At 39.5% G+C, this 24500-nt stretch overlaps 1 protein-coding gene across 6 annotated transcripts in view; it reads left to right on the top strand.

The window, feature by feature from the left end:
* The window catches only part of MAP7 (microtubule associated protein 7), a 110290-nt gene extending 87161 nt beyond the window's left edge, over positions 1-23129 (top strand). For 5 of the 6 annotated variants that reach the window (XM_050973210.1, XM_050973211.1, XM_050973209.1 and 2 more), the window contains 11 exons: positions 1496-1620; positions 4036-4145; positions 4531-4811; positions 8334-8517; positions 10390-10582; positions 12051-12152; positions 12432-12482; positions 12579-12636; positions 15064-15202; positions 20341-20567; positions 21288-23129. In XM_050973210.1, coding sequence (XP_050829167.1) covers positions 1496-1620; positions 4036-4145; positions 4531-4811; positions 8334-8517; positions 10390-10582; positions 12051-12152; positions 12432-12482; positions 12579-12636; positions 15064-15202; positions 20341-20567; positions 21288-21298 — 1481 coding nt within the window. In that variant the 3' untranslated portion in view covers positions 21299-23129. The remainder of the gene's footprint in view (positions 1-1495; positions 1621-4035; positions 4146-4530; positions 4812-8333; positions 8518-10389; positions 10583-12050; positions 12153-12431; positions 12483-12578; positions 12637-15063; positions 15203-20340; positions 20568-21287) is intronic. The other variant, XM_050973208.1, reaches the window with a different exon arrangement.
* The last annotated feature ends 1371 nt before the right edge of the window (positions 23130-24500 follow it).

Here is a 24500-nt window from a genome sequence, read left to right as displayed (position 1 = left end):
AACCACAAACAAAAATCCCTGTTTTCTTGTTTCTTGCTTGTTTTTAAGTTAGTCATAATTCCTTATTAAACATAAATCCCTATGAACTATAAGGCAAGCATTAGTGCCATTGCTGTAACGCTTACATGAGACTCTTTATTCATAATGTTAATCTCTTGGTGCAGGATAACTTGCAGCATTAGTACTGTTAAGACTATGAGCTCTTCCTGTAACAGCAGCTGTACTTTTGTAAGACTAGAAGAATTAACTGTATGTGGAACTGCATTGTTTCAAGTGTGCTCACAGAAGGATAGACAGGCAAGAAATATTGGTTTGGTTTTGTTTGGTTTGGCTTTTCATTAAGGAAATAGAAGATGTAAATTTCTTTGGCATGGAGGAAAAAAAAAAGGAATAGGAAAGATACTATACAGAGCCCCTATTTTTTCCTCAAGTGACATGCTGGGTAGTAATTGTGCATAGACTCAATTAAATGGCCAGAAGAGACAGACAGGAGCAGAAAAATAAAACTTTGCAGTAATAACGTAGTTTTTCCCAATCCTCTCCTTCAGTTAAATCAAGAGAAAGTCCAAGAACACTTTGCTGCAAGAAGTTTCCCATGATGTGTTTTGCAGTTAAAGTTCTCTTTGAAGATAAAATCAGAGCACTGTATATCTGATACCTGATATTGTCAGGTCTTTTCTTAATAGTCTTTTTGCTTGTGCAGACCAACACAAGCTCCCATCCCATTTTACTCAAAAAATAATTTGCAAACTGATTTGTTGTTGTCAGTCTGCTGTTTTTTAATGCATAAAACAGTTTGCTGTTGAGAACGTATTTTAGTAAGTTGTTATTCTAGGAGTATCAAAAATATAATGGGCTAAAATATTCCTAAAAAGAAGAATTTAAAATTAAAAAAAAATCACTTGCTGCAATTCGTAGACAGCAAATTTCATTGATTTCCTAGTTGTAATTGGTTTGTATTGTTAATGGGTTTTGATCTTTGTGTGTATGTCTCCTTTAATTTTTCTTCTCTTCCAATGCAGTTCGTAGGCATTCTGATTTTGTTTGATTGCTTTCTATTCTGAATGTAATTGAAACTCATTTCAATGTGTCTACTGAGCTAATCTGTCAGAGCAGTCATTGTTTCTACTGCTTTTTCAGAACCACCAGTTGTACAGAAGCTTAACAGGAAAACACTATCTACCACCCAGTATCATGGCATATTTCTTAATTTTTAGAAAGAAACTATTAGTTTACAAATGAAAAAGTGCATGAGCACCTCTTGAACTTGCATTCTTACTGTATGTGTGGCCAAGCTAATGTGTCAAATGATGGTTCTGACTTGATACTTAGTGATTTCTCTGTGTATTAATACCTTCTTTCTTTTCTGTCTTTCTCGGTTGTTTCTGTTCCTGCTGGCTTTCCTCTGTCCATTCTCCAATGCTACTCTGTAATTAAAACTAATAAATAAAAAAACCAACCAACACCGTAGTTATCCCCGTTTGTCCCCGTTCAGCATCTTGCAGCCCTCTCAGTCCTCTGTCCTACAAGGCCCTGAACTGCAGGAATTCAGGAGAACGAGCAAAACTTTACGCTTCCACTGATGCCGTTGGACGTCGGAGAACAACACACCTTGCAGGGGTAAGCTTGGCAGCCAACGTGCCCTTGGTGTGCCGTGCCATGACCACCTGACTTCACTGCTTGTAAGGACTGGAATAGCTGCAAGGATGCTTCCTCCCCTCTGCACCATCCCCTCCTCTCCAGCTTGTGTCATATTTGGCTGGATTTTAACTGAAACATGCTGTTACGTGGTGGCACAGCCTGATTATGCACCAAGGAATCTGTGTGGAAAAGCACTGATGTTTTCCAAACACCTGTGTTTGCAGAGTAGATGCCTTAGCTTCTCACAAGGCACAGAGGCAGTCACAGTGCCCTGTTCTCAAGTGGATTCTTTTAAGGCCCAAGATGGTGTTGCCATTTTCCCTCAGTGGGGAACTTCTTTTTCCCCAGCAGGCTGTTTCCACAAAGGTTCCAGAATTTGATGTCTTTTGAGGCCTCTAGCAAATTCAGCTGAGTCCCTAGAATAAAGTGGGGGGGAGGGGGGGAAGCATGCACTCACATGTCTCTGTCCACAGGTGCATAGAGTACTCTCACTTCATCTGTACTTTCTTAGGTACCAGAACCTAAGAAAGGCTAGTAAACTTTTCCTCACTGGGAAGGAACAAGTTGATTTAGGAGCATGGTTTATAAACAAGGCTTTCCCCAGGTCACTGTTCATTCTGAATGATTTAACAGTAGTACTAGGGCTGGTCTGAGCTTTTAGGAAAATCGAAACAGTAGAACAAACTTGTGTTGACCGTGATCCAAGCCAATGAGATGCAGTCAGACCCTGTTCGGGTTCATTTGCTGAACCTGAGGAGTTAAAATTTTCTTGTACTCTACAACCTGAGTTAGAGTGTGAGAAGAGTTGAAGTAATCTCTGCAACCCATTGTGTAAGAGGTGCTTGCATTTTCATTTGGTGTGATGGGCAAAAGGTCAAGAGGCAGTGCTGCTATTGCCATCCTTGTTGGAAGCAGTGTTAATCAAAGTGCCATGAGTCATAGCCTCTACCTAATCTTTCAGGCAGAGGATAGTATACTGAAGTTTAAGCTAAGGCATAGCCTTAGTATGTATCTTTAGAGAAATTTCCTACCATGGCCTGTTGGTTCTTCCTCTTAAGTCTTTCTGATTGCAAGAGGTTTGGGGTCTGGCTTTTTTTTTCTAAATTAAAAAGAAGAAAGGTTGTTACTTTTTGGGGGAGGAAGTGATATAAAACTGTTGTTAATATAAAATGAGTGAGTTAAGAGGTGTTTCCAGTAGCCTGTATGATGTGGAGAATCTTTTATGTTTCTGCAAACTTCTGTATGAATTCAGCTTTTTATTTTATTGATATGAGGAAAAATTTTCTGATGCTCTGCTTTCACTACTAATAAAGTAGATACAACAGTGAGTTACTGTTAGCAAGCCAAAACTCTTGTTCATTGTAGTGCATTTTTTCTGATTGTGTTTAGTTTGATAATCATGTGCTCATGAAGTTGTTTTCAGTCTGTCTTTTCCAGTTGTTAACCTGGCTTTCAGTTCAGGGGACTAGCTTTGCACAGCTTTCAGCTGCTGAGGCTTTCAAGCCTCGTGATACACCTGCTACAGGGGTTGTGTTTAAGCCCCAGCCAAGGTGGTGAGCAGCAGCCTCTGCATCATGCTGGCTGAGTGGCAGCTCAGTTAACTTTCCAGTATTCCTATTCTTCAGACTCCTGGGGTCTGAGCTTTTTATTCCAAAACCATGAAGTTTTTCATCTATACTTAAATATGGAGAATATATAGATATCTAAATTCTGATATATTCCCTTAAAGCAGTAGTTGTGTTGTAGCTCTGGTTTGTGTAATTAGAAACGTTTCTCGACTTAGGATTTTATTTTTTAAAAATAAAGAAGGGAAAAGGAAATCACTATCATGTGTAAGAACCAGTGGCAGAAAGTATGTGTTGTAAAATCATCCAAGGAAAGAAAGACTAGGATAACTGGTGTACCATATTTGGAAGCTTTGAGAACATCTGTGGTGTTCACTTCTAAGCATGAATCCAAAATATTGTGCCGTATAGACTGTGACCAAGTATGAGCTAAGGGGAGGGAGAGTTTGTTTTGTGTTTTCTTTGAAAGAAATCCTGTGTTTATGGGAAGCAGTGGAAGGTACTCTGTGGCAGTCAGCAAAGATCAAACTATAAAAGGTAATTTTTTTCCATGTGTAAAAATAAGCCTCTGCAAATTAGCCCATTACATCTTAGGACAGGCGAGAGTGGTTAAGAAGGATTCTTGTTGTCCAATGCACATCTACTGACAAAGCTGGTGTCAGGTTACAGGAGCTATATTAAGGAACTTGTTAAACAAGCTGTAGAAACCACTGACTCAGCACTGCTTTTTCTCAGCCCCCCAACTCCTCGTCCTTAACTAAGCTTGCTTTGCTTTCTTTAGCTGTGTGAACTCTGGCTTGACTTTGTCTTTTTGTTTGCTGAGCTATAGACTGACAAAAGAGAAAAGGACCATTTGCCATCCAGCTTCTCAGCCAACTTTAAAGGAGGTCATTTTACTTCCAGCCTCAAAGCTAGATCATCAGCTCCCTCTCCAGTTTGGTAAGTCAAGTACATGCTTAGCTGGACATGAGCTATAGATAGCTCTGATTGTTCTATTAATCAAATGTGAAACAGGGCAAATGTATTTGATGATGTAGATGTTTTCTCTCTGCCAAAAAAGTGAAAGAGAGTCCCACTTAAAGAAAATCTTGCTGCTGTTCTGGAGAAGGGGAAGGGGCAGAAAAATACCTGGTTTCTTCCTTCCTGGTTGGGCTTAGTGCTCACACATCTGGAGAGTTGCAGAGAGGCATTTTGCATGAAGCCAAAATCAGTTGTGCCAGCAGTCCTGCTTGATAGAGAAACAGAGAAATGGTTTTATTTTTAGCTGCTATGGTTGTAGAAGTGATGTATGAATGGAAACCATTGTCACTCTTTGATTACACAGGCATGCATCAAAGTCTTTGCCTTTTTTGCCTGGCACACCCAAGCAGATAACTTCCCCACCTGGTTCTTCCAAAGTTTCCTCTGCTCAGACACGTCCTCCCTCTCCTGGCAACATCCGGCCACTCAAAAAAGAGATCAAACCAGAGGGTGAGAAGAAAAGACCAGAAAAGGAGGCTGAAAAGGCCAATGAGGTGAGGACAGAAGAGAGTAAAGGAACTTCAACAGGTGCTGGAGAACCCACAAGTCAGGAACAGCTCACTATCCAAGCACAGCTAACTCAAGGTAAGGAGACATCCTACATTAGGATAAGGAATGTTTTAGATTTTTCCTTCCCTTTCTCTGAAATGATGTAGCTTTCAGTATTTTTCTGTCAAAGGTTAGTCTGAATTCTTCACAACACTCCTGGTGATGTATGTTCATCATGAGGAAATTGTAGGCAGGTTGAAGCCCTCCTGCATCTAAGTCAAAACAACATGCCAAGCTGCCTCACACAGTATGGATTCACAAGCCTCTTCTCAGCCCTTTTGGACAGGAATTTTGTCCCCCATATCATAACATAGCTTCTTTACAAACTCTTGAAGTACAATAATAATGGTCTGAAGACTTAACAGTACAGTAAGCGATCACATAAGGTGTGTGAGCAGTGAGAATGTCCAGCTCTGCTAGACACAGTGTGCTTGTGCTGGTAACACTGCTAGCTTGTGTATAATACTGCAAGAGGAACATATCACAGGAGAGATTAGCAGAATACACTGGAATGCAAAGAACCAAAGAGAAGAGTAAAAAGGAATAGGGAGAATTTTTAAGAGAAAATGAGTTATTAAAAATAGTTAACCAGTGAACAAGAAAACCACACCAAACCCTACCGAACTTGAAAAGTAGCAATGCAGAAAAGGACATACACAAAATAAAAAGACTGTTAAGTGTAGAAAAGGGAAAAAGGTAAATCTGAAAATGAAAAAAATATCGGTTTCTTCTAGCAGAAAATTTAGTTCATTCTAAATATGGCATAAACTGTCTCTTGAAGATGAAAGTCCAGTGTGACCACTGGGATACATAAGTTGGGTTAGTTACAATTCTGAACGTAAAATTTGTAGACTTCCCTGTAGTTATCTTTCAGATAACCATTTTAAGTATTAGTGATCTTGCATTCAACTGCAGCAGGTATAGTTTGGGGTTGTTCTGTGAAAAAAACCTCACGTGAATTGGTTTTGTCTGTTTTATTAAGTCCTGTTACAGTAGTTCCTGTTTGATACCCAGTTCCTACTACCAGAAGGTGCAACCCCACAAAAAGGGTGAATGGATGTATCTGTTGGCCACGGGCATGCAAAGGAGATTTAATTGTTATCTTTTGCCTGCTTCCTTTTGAGGAGAAAACTTCCTTTTAAGACCATTTCAGAGATACCACTGAGATAACTTTGCAAGTGTTTACAAGTTGTAGCTCTCTAGTACAAGGTGCTGACCAGAGACACCATCATGCTTGTTTGACTGTTTAGTTCAGGAGGAAGAGAGGCTTCTCTTCTTTGCAGCATCTGTCAATATTTGAGTTTGTGACAAGATCTCTTAGTATTGAAACAGGTCGTGTGTGATAACGGTATGCAAAAGTCAAGCAGTTTGTATTCACGTCAAAGAATACAAACAAGAATATAAAGTGGAGACAAATGAAAGAGAAGGGCACTATAGAAAAAGCAGTGAGCAGCCCTTCAAATTGAATGTGTTTTCCCAAAGCCAGAGGAGGTGGTGGTTTGGACCAAAGATGGAGACCTCAGACAGAACATTTTACATTTGAGGTTACAGGATGGCTTTGTGCTGCCAATGGAGGTTCTAGCTACCTAAACTGAGTCACTGGTTGTATTCAAGAATCTAGAGAGGTGCAAGTACAGCATTTGGGGCTAGAGGAATGTTGCTGACTCTCCTGGGACTGTGTTGCAGGTGAATACAGCTAATTCCCTACAGGAAAGGCACTGGCCTTTCCCCGGTCTGGCTCAGCTGCCTGCTGGCTCTGTGTTCACAGGAGCTGGGAGGTCAGCAGGTAGCAATTGCTGATGAAGCTGTTCAAGCTTTTGCAGGCAAATCTCATACACAACTTTACTAATACCAGTGAAGCTTTAAAGGTCTTTTGGGTGTTATCTGTTCTGACAGCAGGGCAGGTGTGCATTAAGCTGCTTGTTATGCTGCCAATTTCAGTGCCTGAGGCAAGAAGCGAGCTCCAAGCAGCACAAAGCTGTTCTCCCTTCAAAGCAACAGCCCTGCCTTGGCCCATGTAAGTAAATTAAAAAGGGCTGAGGTACAGGAACTCTGTCATTTATACTGTTTACAATTACAAAGGCTCTCTGGTATGTTTCTGATCCAAGCTGTAATTGCAGCCTCTCATTTTCTTACCTTCTGTCCCCAAGGCTACTAAGGGCATGGCTCTAAATGGCTCCCAAGATTCAGAGTGATCAAATTGCTTACCTTTTTATATTTCAACATCCCAGAATTTTCTAAGTTCCCAGCTACATCTTGGAGGTTAGCCCAGCTCTGGACTGTTCCCTGGGGTTGGGCTGAATACCTGTTTTGGTAATGTGAGAGAATAGTGCTCCATTGCACTAGGGCTAAACTGTGCCAGCTCACCTCAAGGCTAGAGAATAGGCACTGGCACTCTTTGAATTACTGGAGTAGAAGTATCATTTGAATGCACAGTCAAAGCCCTAAAGCAGTTATAGTTTTTAGCTGATAGAAGAGGAGAGCAGAGAGATCAACAGATGGGAATTCAGCACAGAAAACAAATGAATTTGTTTGTTTACATGATGAGGTTTAGGAAGGGGGGAATCAGGGAGGAGACCCCTCTTTAGAAGTTGCTAGTGAGGTTAGGGAAATTGCCACGTCCCAGTGTGTGGTTAGAAATGCAGATTTATAATCATCTGCTTGCTGCTCCTTATGACTTATTTTACATATATATTACTGGGTCAGAATCTGATTTCATTGACAGTTCAAAGTCTTCCCCCTCTATGTTTGCCTGCATTACCAGATGGGATTACTCTGGGAATGCTTCCTAACATTAGCTTGTGTGTTGGTAAAGGTCCCTGCTGTTTAGAGAAAAAGTGATAAGTCACTCTGTACCTGTGCTAGAGAATGCCAGGCAAACTTACAAAAATATGAAAAAAACCTGTAACATCTTCTCTGCCACATGGACAAAGCTGGCCCTGAATAAAGAATTGATATGAAGGCACTACTGAAATTTGAACACATGCCACAGTTCCCCAATAGTGGCAAAATTTAAAAAGCTGTGTCCCATGAGTTGCCTCAGGTTGGAGCAGCTGCAAAACTGATGATAGCTGGTGTCCTACCACTGGTGCACATCACATCAGGCAGTTGATGTTTGAGATCACCAAAAGTGACTATCACCAAAAATTCTGGCTCTGATCTTCAGATGTGGATGATCATACAGAAGAAAATATAATTTCACAATGTTTTATTTCTGCTCTTCAAGCAGAATTGGGCAAGCTTAAGTAATGTGATGGTAGGGACTTGCTGAGTCAGCATGACTCCTGTTAGGCCCCTGTCAGCATTTGTTCTGAAAGTCAAGAAAACTTGATTTACACTTTCGGGTGCAGATGCTTTCATATAGCTCACAAAACCAAACTTCCCTAAAGGTATGTGAACCTCTGGCATCTCGAAACATCTTCCTCCTCTGAATCATTTAAAAAAACCTCATAATCTTGAAAACACTTTGCAGTGCATTTAAAAGTATTTTCTGTTCAAGAGAGCGACATCTTGGCTACTGTGTCTGTACAAACTAATTTTTTTTCCCATTTGTTTCAGCAGCCAGCCCATCCCTACCTCCTGCCCCACCAACTCCTTCTCCAGCTCCAGCACTGCCCAAGCCCTCTGCAGGTACGACTGACCCTGAAGAAGCGACAAGGCTGCTGACTGAAAAGAGGCGCCTTGCCCGTGAGCAGCGGGAACGGGAGGAGCAGGAAAGGAGGGAGAGAGAAGAGCTTGAAAGGTAATTCTAGGCCTCTGCACTAGAGAAGCATGTAGAAGTGTGTTTTTAGCAGCTTGTGTGTCTTCTGCTGTTACATGAAGCACAGCACTGAAGTGCAGAAGGCACAAGTTCCTCCCCAAAACTATATTTTCCTGTTGGGTTTTTCAGTTGGTGGAATATATGCCTAAGCAGATGTGTAAGGTTAAAACTTTTTATAAGAAGAGCTTTAAAATAAGTCAGGAGGAGAGAGTAGATCCTTGTGGTTGTGATTTGTTTTTTCCTCAGAGATTAACTAAGTTGTACTTTTTTGTTCCAGCTAGAGAATTCTGCATGGCTGTTTTCAACTTTGTGATCAGCACAAAGTCTCTTACCTCAAGTTGTAAGATCTCTGTTGTGGATGGTGCTTTAGGTGTCCAGTTATTGTGACTTAGACCTCTTTGATTTCTTGTTTAAAATAAAGACACCTCCAACACCCTCCCAAAAGTTTTGGAGGGTAATTATTGTTACATCTCACTTTCTAATAGCAAATGAGTAGCCTGTCTGGATACTCATGACTCTGGGTACAGCACAAGTTGTGTTTTTTCAGAGGGCTGCCATGCCTCTGGAGTTTCTGGATTTCTTGGATTTTCTTTAACCTATTTGCTAATAGGAACAAGGCAGAACTAGTTAAAATAGCCTGGCTTTCCAAAAGGCTCACAACACTGACTCTCTCAAAAAGAGTTTTAAAGAAAAAAAGCTGCTGTGGCATAAGAGTAATACAGTGAATAAATACTAAGTCAGAAAGATCAAAAATAAAAAGTAAAGAAGAATCAGCTTTCACAGTGAAAGGAGTTTCCAGTGTCTTTGCAGTGCCTTCGTAAAAGAACTTGAAAGGAGTTGAGGCCAGTGAGATGATGTTGGTCTCCAGTGAGATAAGTCAGTTGTGAACAGGTTGAGACAAATCTTACGTTGCTGAGCTACAAAATGGAAGCTGAATTGCTGTACTGATAATTATAAAGGAATTTGTATAGGAAATAATCCTAACGTGACTCTGGCTGAATTATTTCTGAGGGAAGAGATCTTGTTTGGAGTTGAATATATGGAAGTATCAGGTGAGTCATGGTTGACAAAGTAAATGAACTGTTACAAGTTAATAGAAAACAAGAACAACATGTTCTTGTTATTCTGAACAAGAATCTACAAACAATGTTATTCTGAACTACCCAAGTTAAATCTACATTTTGAATGTTGAGTTGGTTTTGGTTTTTTTTTTTTTTTTTGAGATAGTAAAATCAGTAAAACTAGAAAAATAAGGGCAGACAGACATCAAGGAAGATCACAAGCACAAAACAGTTTCCATATGAAAATCTACTAAGCAGGTGAGGATTCTTCAGCTGGGACAATGCGCTAAAAAGTCCTAAATCATTTTGGAAACATCAAAAGTTAAGGGAAAAGTCACTCACTTCATAATACGAGGATATGAGGGGCCATTAGTAAGGTTAGGAGGTAACCTTCAAAAATCAGCAGAATTGGCTATTTTTTTTTTAATCAAGGAATAATCATTGCCATGAGGTGAGATGGGCGCCACAAATGCATACTGTTTCTAATATGATTAGAGCAGAAAGGAGTGTTTTGCAAAATGCATTAATCAAAGATACTATTTCTGACTCAGAAAGTATGCAAGTCATGGATTAGGCAGAGGCATGCTGGAAAAGTATTGGTGGTAAATTGCAAAGTGTTTTATATTCCATAGGGCTTTAATGTGTGGCAGAAGCAGAACAGACAGCTTAGGAATAGGACAGCAGTGCACCCTTTATCAAGTTGGGACAGCAGTGCTGGATCAAGAACCTGGTGATTTGGCTTTTCTCCCTACTTTTATTACCTGGTTTTCTTATGCTTATTTAATGATTGCAGACAAAAGAAAGAGGAGTTGTCCCAGAGGATAGCTGAAGAAAGAGCTCGCAGAGAGGAGGAGGAAGCTCGCAGACAAGAAGCAGAAAAACAAAGGAAGGATGCAGAGGAGCGGGAAAAGGAGGAACGGCTGCGCCGCCAGGCAGAAGAGAGAGAGCAGAAGGAGAAAGAAGAGATGGAGCGCATTCAGAAACAAGTATGCTTCCCTCTTGGAATTTCTGGGCCAGTCTAGCTGGCAGCAAAGTGGGTGTAGCAGCACTTCTTACCTAAATTAGAGCAATATCTACAATTTAAATGATATCTGAAAAGTGTTGGGACACAGTTCATTCCATAGAGTAGTTCAAAGAATAGAGGTCTTTCTGCTTGACAAAAACATGTGGTAGGGGGTTGAGTTTTGGGTTTTTTCCCCCCTCTCTCCCTTTTCAATGTATTTTGAACAAATCCTTTCTTATTCCTCATAAATTGGGATGAAAAGATCAATATACTTGTATTGGGGAATTTTGATAAATTTATCTGTCCCAAGGACAAAGAGAATTCTTTGTCCCAAGAGTTTTATAGCAAGTCCAGATCTAAAGATAACTATTCATTGTGTTGGACATACAGTACTGCTGAATTCTAATCCTGTGTCAAATTCTGCTTTTATGTAGGGCTGGTGGGAAGGGGTAGATTTAATCAAACCAAGGAGAGCCATTATCTGGCCCAGTACTCCAGAAATCAGTCAAAAGACATGATAAATAAAAATTAAGTTTTTCAAGTGCTTTCATTTTTGATGGGCATAATGTTAGTTTACTGACTTCAGGAGAGGCTGTGGTAAGCATTCTGGAGAGGATTCTTCTCTTCTCACTTGTCCTCTTCCTTCTTGAATGTGCTTTGTTCTTCCACAATCCAACACTTCAATTTGCCTTGTAGACACAAGGTTTTTCTTCTGGTATATAAATGTATGGCTCTGATAATAAATGTTAGTGAATATGGCTGAGAAACTCCATTCTTCTTTTTCAGAAGATTTGTGCTACTTTCTTTGAAATGTTAAACTGAGGCTTAACTCAATTTAGCCCTCAAAGATAGCACATGGCCAAGGCTTTTTTTGGATGTTAGAGATGTAAAAAAAATTATCTATTGTAGTAGTTCCATCATATAACAGTGTCCCAGTCAAGGAGCAAGGCCCCTCTACAGTATATTCAAGACAAATTTTGCATTTCTTTAAAAAAGCAGAAATGGAAAGTTTGTGCAAATGAGCCTGTGGCTGTTTGCCCTTGGTCTCATTAAACAGTTACTCTGTTGGCCAAACAAAACATTCTGCTGCATTTGTTTTACTCTCAAAAATATCCAACACACAAAATATGGATCTTTCTAATACTTTCCTGGCTGCTGTTTTAATGCTGAAGGCTAGAAAATTTATTCCTTATTTGTCATCTGCTGTGTTCTGGAAGAGGCACAGAATCAAACGTGATGTCCATTGTTTGGTTATTCTCTCTTAATACTATGCAAAACATGGAAATTAATAAAAAAATGCACAATTCCATCTGAAAAAGTATTTGGTGACTTGTAAACTGCAAATGTGTCTTTTCAGGGTGTTGTAGACATGCATAATTAGATACAGAGTATAAAACTTGTCATTTCTCACTTATTTTTCCTCGCTTCTTTTTCTTTTCCCACCAACACAGAAAGAAGAGGAAGCTCGCCTGCGGGAAGAGGCCGAGAGGATTCGATTGGAACGTGAAAAGCATTTCCAAAGAGAGGAGCAAGAGCGCTTGGAAAGGAAGAAGGTAACTCAGTCCATGCAGAGAAACTGTGATTGCTTGTGCCTTAGCAGTCTGTTTCCACCTGAGCAGTAGGAAGTAAATGATGTCAATGTGCTCTCAGAAAGGCTGCAGTCCTCACTGGCCTGATGTGACAATGAAGGGAATATTGCCAACAGTAATAAATAATTCATTTTTTGCAATAAACAGATACAGCTGATAAATGACAAGCAGTTGGGGTTTGGGAGAAAGATATTAAAATTAATGCCACCAAACATTATTTTACTCCTTTACATTTCATTGTAGAGGCTTGAGGAGATCATGAAGAGAACTAGGCGTGTAGAAGCTGTAGATAAGGTCAGTGCTGCTACTTAACATGTGTAAATATTGAACACGTTTCTGTTTTTTTCCCTAGTGCCATTCTTAATTTACAAAACTGTGCTTCCTTTGTAGAAATCCAATGACCAGCAAAATGGACATATATCAAAGGCAAATATTACTGGAGAAGCAGGTATTGTGTATAACTGTGTCCTGAACACAACAAGTGAATAAATGCCTACTGAGCACAATGATTTGAGAAACAGTTCTGAAACTTGACACACTGACTGCTGTAATAAAAACTATGAGAGGAATATAAATGAAATCTTAGCAGACATTAATTATTTAGGCTTTCTTTATAGGTAGTTAGCCATTACTAAATTAGTCCAGTGTTTTAGCAGCTTTGTCACATGGGTGTTTTTCAAAAGGAATTTTCTTAAAAGTTTAATTATTATTATAGTGAAAAGAAATTCTTTCGTGATTTGGATCACAAAATAAACTGATTTTACATTATGTTTTTTATATTATTTCATATGTGGTTGTTGCAGATTTACTCCACTTTCTTAAAAGATTATTTCTTGTTAGTCATTAAAACAAAGCATTTATTGTTCTAAATATCTCCCTGTGACTTCTTTTTTCCACACCTGCTGCCTTATTCACTTGGTCTTTATTTCTTTTTTTTTGACAAAATTAAGCTGCTATAAAAGCTTAGTCTTGTCCCACCCACACTCTTATGCTTTCCTTATACTCCATTCCCTCTATTTATTTTTAGGTAATCTTCTATATAAGAATATATACATATATTTTTTCCTTTATTATATACTTACAACAAAGGAAAAAAAATTGTATTCAACAATCACCAGGTGCGAATTAGCACTCTTTAAAGATACTGAAGTCAAGCTATCAAATGGCTTTTCCTATTGTAGCATAACATTAAATGACATTAATCTTTTTCTCCTTTGTATTTGGGCTGAGTAACAGGGAAGGCAGCAGCACTGACTGATGGATGACCTTTTTTCTTGATTTTTAAAGTGAACACTATAATTAGTACTGTCAAGAAGCCTTTTGACACAGATTTCATTACCTGTGTTTCTTATTTGTTTACATATTATCTCAGGGGAGAAAAAGGTTTGTGAGCTACTGATACAGGACTCATCTGGGATTCCATCTTTGTCTTTGGGCACTGTTGAAGGTGTTATAAACCATTTAGAGAATTCCTGAAACTATAAAGGCTTCCACAACCATTTGCTAGTGCTTTCCCTCTAGAGATAGACAAAAAGTAGTCTTCTATCAGTTTCCTAAGGCAGAGGAAACTTTGGATCTCCATTTCCCCAGGCCCAAGGGAAGGCCAGAGTCCTTGAATGACTGAATGAAGAGAAAAAAGAGAAAACTGCTCTCAGCCTCAGGGCTGCTTTACTGTTTGACTTTGCATTATCTATATGTACCATTGAGCTACAGGTATATTCCAGGCACGTGAATTTGCCTGACTCTCCACAAACAATTTGATTTTAAAATTTTTTCTTAAGTCTTACTGTTTGCCAGAACCTGAGGAGACTTTTATGGGAATGGCCAAATCACACACTGAAAAAAATCCATCACCTTTTTATCATTTGTTTGGCCTCTGCCTCAAAAATATGAGATTGTTCCACATTTCTTTTTTTTTCTGCTTTTTCCTTCTAAATGTTAAAGCAAATGTATTTTCCTGTTATTCAATTTGTAGAATCACAAAAACCTCTATTTCTAGTATCTTCCATATGAAAACTGGCCAAAGATCACACTAAGACATTCAGTATAGAAGTCTTCAGCCCAAACATTTGGAGTACAGTGAAATTGAGCAGCTGAAGGAGGGGTATACCAGATGAGGTTTTGGGTAATGCAGATAAATGTGTCCAAGCCTATGAATACTGAATTGTCCTTGCAATTACTGTGGCAGATGTTAGCAGGATGGGGTGCAGTTGCTTCCTCTTACTGACCTGAATATGAGTAGAGGGACTCTAGATACAATGCAGAAGACTGTAGTTGTACTTTAAAAGAAAACCACAAGGCAGAAACGTGTATTCTGTGGTCTTGGCATGAGGGACAGGGATAATCTCATTTTATATTGCTCTCTGCAATGTTTTATAGTAATCATTTGGTACTTATTGAAAGAAGTGTCCTTCCCAGTGGAGATAGTTTTTCCCTTGATTTCCTTTTCAGTCATTGGAATCAAGAAATAGTGTATGGAATTAGTAATATCCAAGTTTTGCTCTATTCCATTCTCTATTGCTACTTGAGAAGTGCCAGCATAACATTCTATCAGATATCAGCCTCTTTTGCCCACTGGCTTATACGATGCAATTGTGCATATGATTGTAAAATGTTTGCTCTTGTTCACAAAGCTATGGCTTTGAAATCTGGCTTTCTGACATTTACTTTGGTCCTGAAACAGGGTTTGTGTGCCCAAAAAGCTGACAAAGGAGATGGAGTTGGGTAGAGAGGTGGGCAGGGGTGTGGGAACCCTATATTTTTTTAAAACTGTAACTCACTTTAGCTGTGCTGGCTTTGGTAGAAAATATTTTCCCCTAATCTACATGGTAGATGCTGCTGCTTGGTTTAATGCCCACCTGTTTTCTCTGCCCAGTCGCAGGCAGCCCCGCGTGTCCCTCGGAGCCGGCGGCAGGGCCCCAGCCGCAGCACGCAACACCAGCCCCGCACAACGGCACTGCGGCCGCCGGCGTGCGCGGGGGCCTCCCGCACCAGCCCCCCGGCAGCGTGGACAGGTAGGGAACACACGGCCAGGTGTCACGGAGCCCTGGCTGGGGGAGAGGGCTGCTAGAATAATCAATTGTATTCAGATCCATGAGTTCGTTAATTAAATAAGAAGCAACTGTTCGATCTGCTCTGTTTCTTGGTTTTTATCTTTTCCTCTGTTAAGGAAAGAACTTTATCATATTTCAAGTAACTGATTTTTGCTAAATGATAGGGAAGAATTTTTTACAAAACAGAGCGTGTTCTTTGCAGTGTTTGGAACAATGTGTTTGGCAGCAATTATTACATTCATTGAAACTTAATGGAAAGGGAATTTTTTTCTGTTTCTTTCCCTGAATTAAGCTTCATAAAATGCACTCTGGGCTCGCACTGCTTTTCCTAATTCAAATAATGAACACTGTGGTTTCAGCCTAGATGTTTTGATTTCTAAACTGCTTGAAGTATTGGCAAGTGGCGTTGTACGTATGTCCTTTGTGTGAGATACAGGATTAGTCACTTTGGTTATGCATTTAAAAAAAACACCTTTGTTCCTCATAAGGAGTATTTGAGGAGGCAGATATTATAGATTGGGAGCTCTCTGTAGCCACAAAGCAAGCCACTCAGACTTTGAGAAATTGTTGAAAAGCTTGAAACCTCAATATTGAACTGAGTGACATCCGTTACATAAGCATGAGCTGTCAGTTATTTTAATTTTAGTGATGCAGAAAGCCAAATAATCTCGCAGTCCTTTCATGTTTTACGCAGGTAGTGCCAGAATATGCATGGAGAAACTTGAATGTGGGAAGCCATTGTGCAGTCTGTAACGGACAGTATGCTTCAGGGTGTGATTGGCACTAATTGAAGGAGGAATTTGCCCTTTCTCGATCCTTCCATATGCCTGGGGGATCTTAGCCTGCTGTCATGCTGACAAGGATGCTCCTGCTGAGGGAAGTTCTGTCAGTGACACTGAGGTGCATTGGATGAGCTGCACAGAGCTGCCTCATAATTGTCTTGGGCCGCTATTAAAATGTTAATCACTCCCAGCCTTACAAGCACCTTGATGTTTGAAATACAAAATGTGCCACACTAATGAGTTCTGTCCTGTACCATTACAATCTGTGTGGAAGGAACCCCAGAATGGCCACAGTGAAGAATGACTAAATGAGATTGAAGAACACTGACAAAAGTAGGAAGCACATGTGGAGGTTGTGGAAGGGAAAACTGGCATGCCAAGTGGGAACATGTCTGCTTCAGAGGTACATCACAGTGACTGGGAAGGTGAAGCCTGAAGCACATGGTAGTGTCCCACAGATTTTTGTCACATGGTAAAAGCCACAGGTGCCAACACCACTGCTACTGTATCTTGCGTGCTCTGGTTGTCTGGCATCCAGATACACCTGACATGGTAGCACACACAGGGGCAGTGGGTGCAGGTTGTCTGTTGAGTGAGCACCTCACTCCAGCCCTCAGGAAGATTTGTCTTTTGTCTGAAAACTACTTCTTCATGTTTTAAGGGCAAGAGTGCTGAGATTTCTGACCAGAAGTAAAAAAGGTGTTACCTGGGTGGCTTGTGTCATGTGCTTGTGTGGGTGAGAGGATTGAGTGATGCAGAACCCTACAGCTGCCTAATCCATAGCCCACTTACAGATTTTTTGCTTGTACTCTATTCCCTAATTCTTTGTCCAAGATAGATCATGCCTGCTACTTCTTAGGAAAAGTTATTTCACTGCAGTGGTTTATGTCAACAGTACTTTCCTTATGGTATTTACTCTTTTCTGTAATTCCTCTTTTATTTGCTGTTTTCTACAAACACTTGCAATGCAGTGCAGAACACCTCAGTGAGTGCAGTTCACCTCACGTGTCTCCATCCTGGCTGCATGCAGCTGGGTCTGGGCAGGTTAGATAACCAGTTTTTAGAAATATACAGTTGGTCTGGGTGATTGCCTTTATATCTTGTTCTGGAAAAGAAAGCTCCTCATTGCTGGCTAGTTTCAGTGCTGTTGTCTCAGTGGATTAAAAATAAGCACCATTTATTTAAATAATCCACAAGTCTGGGATACATTTTGCTGTTAATGTCTATCTATGTCTCCTCTGCAAAAATCCTCTCAATAAATGAGGGGACTGACATATTCCTTCAGATCAGAAATAACAGCTGTGAAAATAGTGTTATTCAAAGGCCTGCAAATCTGTTTTTTTTTTTCCTATTCAGTGTTGATTTCTAATGACTGATTGGAAGCAGATATACTGAATTCTGGCTTTCTTTATTTTTTAGTCTCTTCAAATTCTAATTTCAGGCTGTGTCTACATAGAGTTTTGGCTAAAATTATCTACAGAGATATAATTTTCAGTAATTTTAAATTTTTGGATGTTACAGTTTCTTTAATTAAACCGTCTCCTCTTTTCCCAACATCCTCCAGTCTATCTTGTTAATATTGATGTGACCAGGTCAAAATGTGAAGCTGCAGAGATACTTTTCAGCTGCCATGGAGATCTCCTTCAGATGCTTGCAAGATTATGTTTGGAAATGCGTTCTCAACAACTTAGGCAACTTTTTTTTCCTCTATTACATAAGTGTCTTGCTACACGCACATTTATGGAATATGTTAGAATGCCAAAATTATCCAGTTCTTTCTGCAATATTGTATGCCTGAAAAGGATATCTCTGGTGTTGCATTAGACACTTAGACAACATTAAAAATGTAACATAAGATAGTTAGAACAGCTGTAGCAGGTCAGAAACGTTTTCTTGTTTTTTGTGTTCTTTGTTTTAATGGCCTGTAGCACAATGTAAAAGAAAAAAAAAAAAGGTAATTACCAGGAGATCCTCTGGCCAATGAAGGGTTGCTAAGCACTGTGGTCCAAATGCAACCATAGGCTCAAGTAGTCCCTAAGCTGCTAATTACCAGAAGCTGAAGGGCATACCAATCTCCTAGGAATTCATCTAATCTCCTTTTGAGCTTGTGGCCTCTAAGATGTCCACTGGAAATTAATTCCACTGTTCTGTTTTCCCCTTTGTTTAGTCTAAATTTGCTCCTCCAGTCCTTCGGTGGATCAAGCTGCATAGAATCTAGATTTTATACCACAAAATTTAGAATATTTATAGTCCTGATTTCCTTTTCTGTACCCCCTTTGTGCCTGTAGACTCCTCTGTCTCAAAAGACATTGTTCAAGTCTCAACAAACTATGCTCTAACTCCATGTGTAATACTGGCAGTGCCATGGCACATAAATATAAACTATGAAGAATTATTTATTCACTAAGTCAGCCGATAAGTTGGGTAGAAAAATTCTGTTTGCAGAAGCAAGAGGCTTCTTCATTTCTCTAATACTTGTTAAACTACTGTGCTGTTTCATTTATATGAATGAGCAGTTGCTGTCTTTCCACCTCTTTTTAACCCTATTCATCAAACTTGGCATGTTATCCTAGCTCTGATACGGCTATTGGCAGTATATGGGGATAAAGTAAATAATAGGATACCTTCTAGTGAATAATAACCTAATGACCATACATGACAGAGCAGCTTTTAATACTCCTAAAGCATTTCACAGATTCTGGTCCTCATCTTACACATGTGGGTCTCTGGCACAAAAGGGTGGCAGCCAGCAGGGTTTCTGTACCTGCTCTCAAACTCAGTGCAGTGAAACATATTTTTCACTTTGAAATTTGCCCAGCATATCCACAGATGAAAAAAAGGCAAGTGCCATTCTGAAAAAGAACTGATGATGGTTTAAAAAACTGGGAAAGCTTGATATGAACACCAGCATGTGATTCTCACAGGAAATCTGAGCTTTGGATAAAAAAGCATTGCCACTTTCAAAAGAGCAATGATTGTTTTTTGTCTCTTGGGGAATACTGTAAAACAAGTCTTTAATTGTTTGTGCAAAGTTGTACAAAGAAGTTGACAAATGAAAGTATACTGCATGCCAATTACAAGCAGGTTTCTTTTTAAGAGCTGTCAGAAAATAAGCCTGTGAAACCAAGCTGCCTTCTGAGAAATGGCCTGAGGAAATTGGTAGCCAATTTCAATCTAGGAAAACTGCATCTGTGCCTTTGTGACCAAAACATTTCCAAACAACCTGAACAATTGTGACAGGGTCCAAAGAGGAATAGGTACCCAGGACTGCCAGGATCTAACTGTTGAGGGCTTTAGGAAGAACCTGTGGAAGATCACAAGATTTTTGAGTATTCATTGAGTACTTGCTCTTGCCTGAGAAGCTTATGGTCCCATTACTGTCATCCTGAAATAGCACCTTAGTTTCTCCTCTCTGTCAGGATAGGACATGCCATGTGGAGAGTCAGAAGGATTTGACAATGCAGCACTTAATAAAGGGGTTGGGAGGGGAGGCCCAAGGCTGTGAGACATGAGCACATATCATCAGGGGACAGTAAATGTAAATGCAGAGTGTCTGTGCCTGTGCTGCCAGGACTGGGGGAGATGTACAGGAGCTTGCTCATAAGGTATCTCTGTCACATGGTAGATGGAAAATGAAAGTCCAGGTTGATGAGGGCTTCTGGGAGAGGGCTCTTTTGGCTTGGATGTGATCAACAGGAGAAGTGGGCAGCTGGGTAGTGCCTTGGAAATGGCCCCTAAGATCTTGTATGGGAGAAGGGACTGAAAGGAGCACTATATTGAAATGAGAATTTTTCTCAGATAAGTGACATATAGAAGAAGCTGCTCCAGAGCTGGTGGCAGGAGGTGATCCAAGAAATAATAAAAATAACAGTGATCTTATCCAAGGGCAATTACATTGATTTGCAATAAGAGGAAGGATACAACAAAGGTTATGACATCTGAAAAAGATGGTAGGAGCTGTAAATTTCATTATGTGGGTGGTTCCAGGTAGTGGTGGTGCTGCAGAAGTTTCCTTACTGATTCCCATTGCAGTTGCTTCTAAGACTGCAGTGTCCACCCTGAGCTACATGATAGCTCTGGCTATCATGTAGCCAAAGGTAACTACTATCCCATGGGTTTGAGGGAAGGGAAACCAAGTACTTGGCTGCAAAACCAGTTTTTCCTACTGTGGTAGAAGCATAGTTTTGTTTTCACTGGCTAAAAGAATGCTTGGGATTGATGCAGACGTGTCTTCCATTTGTACTATTGCTTTGAGGATGACTAAATTTCTGTTCTAGATGAAGTATGTAAGGAAAAATTGCTATGTTTCTCTTTCAGCAATCTCAATCCAGAGGAGAATGCAAATGAAAATGGAATGTCTATGCAGAATGATAACTTTGAAGAGATCATGAACCTTCCTATTGGTTCTAAACCATCCCGGCTGGATGCTCTAAACAATGATGGAAGCAACAGTCCTGAAATTCCTTTGAATCCAATTCTAGCCTTTGAAGAAAAGGGCACTCTTTTGCCTCAGGTAGATAGTGTTCAAACACATCAAACAGCAGGTAGGTTTGCTGTGGTTCACTAACACTTGGAATTTATTGTAATTGACAAAGGTCTCAGAGCTCTCAATCAGCTTATATTGATAAGCTTATTCATTTAAGGATTTTTAAACTCTTTATTTTAATATTTAAACTCTTTTTAAATTTTAAACAAATTTTAATTACTTCGGGACAGGAGCACATCTCTATGTAAAGCTCTGCATGCCGGGCACATACAGATGCAGTGCAATGGTGGTGAGGCCTTATTGTTTCCTGGATGAGGACTTCTCACATGTACTTCACTTTCTGCCATTTGAAGTTGCTTGGAAAGGTTTGCCCTGTGCTTTCAAGCAGAAGTGATATGTGACAGGTGCTGTTCTGACCTTATAATCAGCAGCTGGGTTCCAGTTTGCAAGTGCAGTGCTTGACATGCACACGCAGAAGGGGAGTAACTACTTCTTAAAAACTACTTTTTGAAATTCTGGATGTGCTTTCCTCATCAAGTTCTTGAAGGCATTGAGGGATGGTTTCCAGGACATTGGGTTTTTCTGAATTGCATCATAACTTTTCAAGAATGCTAGGTAAACAAATACTGATTTAGCAAATTAAATTGGATAGCACTGTATCTTTCTCTGGCCTAAAAATGTAAGGAAAATCTTTGCACGTTGAAATAATTGCATAAGCATGTAACATTTTGAAGAAGGACTTGCCAGTCTGACCTGTCATGTTTACCTTCTGTTTTAGAAGTGATCTGATTGTTTCTTCTGAAGAACCAAAGGTGATATGAGCATCTCTGCAGTCAGTGGAGTTTCTTCCATGCTATGAAGGAGTATTTTATTTTTTCTCTCCAGTTTTTTAAAGATTTCTTGAATATCTTTTTTGGAAGGACTTTAGTAAAACCAGCAGAAGAAATGAGGGGAATAGACTTGGATCACCATTCTAATAGCTTTCATCACTAGAAAAATCATGCTTCACGTGCGTTACTTAATATGGCTATTTCCAACAAGCTTTTTTTGTTAGTAAATGAATATTTCTGCATTCCTTAAGACACAAGACACTGGAATCTGAAAGTAACGGGCTGATTTGGGTGGTGGGACTGATTCTTTTTTGTTTTTAAAAAAGGTGGGTGTTGGTTTAAAAGGCATAATTGTAAAATTGGCAAAGAATCTTTTACACTTTATGGTTCTAATACTTGAAAAATAAATGCCTCATTGCTCTACGAGTAGAGTTAATGAGGTGTTTTATTTAAACCTGTTGGTTTAAATGTTATTGCAGAGAACTCTAATTATGGGGGCGAACTATAGGCTTCTGTATCAGGTTCTTGTAAATGTAATTCCTACAGGGACATTCTGTAAATTGAGACGTCACTATGATCTTCTCACATTTTCTCTAAAAACACAAAACAAGAAAGGTTTTAAAATGTGAAAATTTGAAAGTGTTATTTTTTCATGGACAAGAGGATAACCTATTGTTCTTCTAGATTATGTATTTATGAATTTTTCTCAGTACAGAAATAAATAATTTGATTGAATAAATTAGACAAATGTGGTAAAAAAGATACTGCAAACTTGATTTTTTTAGTTAAATCCATGTTCACAATACTATAAAAGATGCATATGCATATGTGCACACACGTGTGCACACACATACAAGGAAATACCTTGTTCTGAGTCCTGTAAATTGCTGCTGTTCCCAATGATGGAAGACTTTTCCTTTGCCTTATCAAACTTTTGAAGACTGTGTGAAACCTGGAATATTTGACTTTTGGATGATGATGCAGGTTCAGGGACTTTTGGAGTTTGCTCGTTTCAGAGCAAATGGAAAATGGTCATTGTTTGTGCTTTTTTATGTAGAGTGTGGTTTTTATAAAGCAGTGCAGTTTGAGTGATAAGAAGAGTGATGCAGGTTGCTTTCTCTTTAGTTTCATGCTGATTTCTACTGTCATTCATTATTCCATCCCACACTTTTGGTTGCTGTTGTGCAGAACTGTAAAATCTTGCACGTTTTTGTGCTTTGCTAAACAATGCTGTTGGAGGTAGAGCTCGCTCTGAGTGTTTGCGTTTGTAGCATCGCCAAAGGCTTGAGGCATTGCTCTCTGAATCAGTGAAAAGATCCTTGGGTAGGGGAAATGGAGGTTCATGGGCTCTCAGCTCCTGCTAACAGAGAATTTACCATTAACATTCCTGCACTTGCCTCTAATGAGCACTGAGCGAGGCCTCTAGGAAGCTGTGCAGAAAGTCTGTGCTAGCAGAAGAAATTCTCTGAGACAAAAGCCGAAGAATTTTTGAAGAAATTTCTGCTGCTGCCGAGTGTTCATCTTATAGAGGAGACGGGACAAAAGCAATGGAAATAAAATGAAAGAGACTTCATCTGCCAGAGTATTTATGGAAGGGAAAAAACAGCCATTCAGTCAGAGTGCTTTCAATAGTAACTTGTGACACAGTAAAATGAATTGGGTTCCTTTCTTCCTTTCTTTAGTTTTCCATGTACATAGCCACAATATTTTGAAGTGTCCAAAATATGTAGTTTTTCTTTAAAACTATATATAGCATGGAAGTACCAAATAAAACTTGTTTGAAATACTTATTTCTACTTATATTTTCATTTTCTTGCATAATTGAAGCAAGAGTCAATCTCTGATGGAAAACTCTTCTTGCTACTCATGGTCTGCTTCAAATTTTGCTTCAGATTTTCTCTAATTTCTTTACTAAAAATCAGTACAGAGTCACTTGCCACAAGAAAGAGAGCAACGAAATAAGCAGTTTCATTTAGCTTCAGTTTTAAGTCTTAGGATTCATTTAGGATCTGGTTCAAATTGTGTTGATGTTGAGCTATTTAGGATTGGTTATAAATTTTGCTGGTCTATTTTTGGGAAGACTTCAGCACATTTGCTTCACTGTTTGTGGAAAAATGGGCTGGCTTTATTTCTCGCATTTACTTGTTTTGCTTTGTTTCTTTTTTTTAGCAGGGCTGGATTAAAAACAGTTTGTCATTACAGTTGATCCAGGTTTGCTTCAAATGAGAGCAAGAATTTCCTGTTTCAGGAGCCTGACATACAATATAAAACCAAGGGAATTGAGAGTAGAAGTAGGTGTATGAAATTTTAAAAAAGGATTTAATATTGAATTCTTAAATCTTTTGGTTAAGTCTCTTTTCATGCAGGGAAAATAGTTTCTCTTCTGTTGGGTGTTGTTCTGGCAATAAAATATGCTATGGGAGGAAGGCCAGCTCCTCTGCCTGCTCTTGCAACTGTTTGTGTTGTTTGTACTGTGAGGGGCATGGGGGAACTACTCTGTGAGGCAGAAGTAGCAGATGCTGACAGCTGTTCTAAGGTTTGGGAGCAGCAGCCTTCCCCAGCAGAGAGCTATGTGCTCTGGGAAGGCTGAGATCTGTGCTGTGCTCCCCTCTCCACAGCACAACATCGATGCTCACAGGGATGATGCTCTGTGAGTTATTCCAGTACATCACAACTGCCCCATTGCTCACCATTAGCTCTGCTTGCTTCATGTCTTTTATCTCCTCATTCCTGATGAAGAATCCTTTCTAATTTGCTTTCTTGCAAAGACCTTGAAATAATGTTTGAGATTAAATACCTAAGAATACAGGTGCAGGACACATTCTAATATCATTACTTAATATTGCACTGCTTCTTTTTGGAAACTGATCTAAAATCACCCACAGGGGTGGTTTACAGTATGAGATTTTTTTGTTCCCAGGTGTGTCATTCAGCCAGTCCTCTGTCTTAGAAGTCCACCTGCCCAAGGCTGAGCACATGGCTTGTCACATGAGATTTCAATATGGAATTCCTGTCATGGATGAATATTGAAAATGCCATATTGCTTTATCCAAAGTTTCTGTCTACCCTGCACTTTCATAGGCCTTTTTACTGCACTGAGTAAAAATGCCTCCCTCAAGCACCAAAATTAAGTTCAGATTTGAGTCACAATAAAATGGAAC

Source organism: Serinus canaria, chromosome 3 (assembly GCF_022539315.1).
Source record: "Serinus canaria isolate serCan28SL12 chromosome 3, serCan2020, whole genome shotgun sequence".
Lineage (NCBI taxonomy): Eukaryota > Metazoa > Chordata > Aves > Passeriformes > Fringillidae > Serinus > Serinus canaria.
Note: the sequence above shows the minus strand (reverse complement) of the source record. Positions and strands in the feature narration are given on the sequence as shown.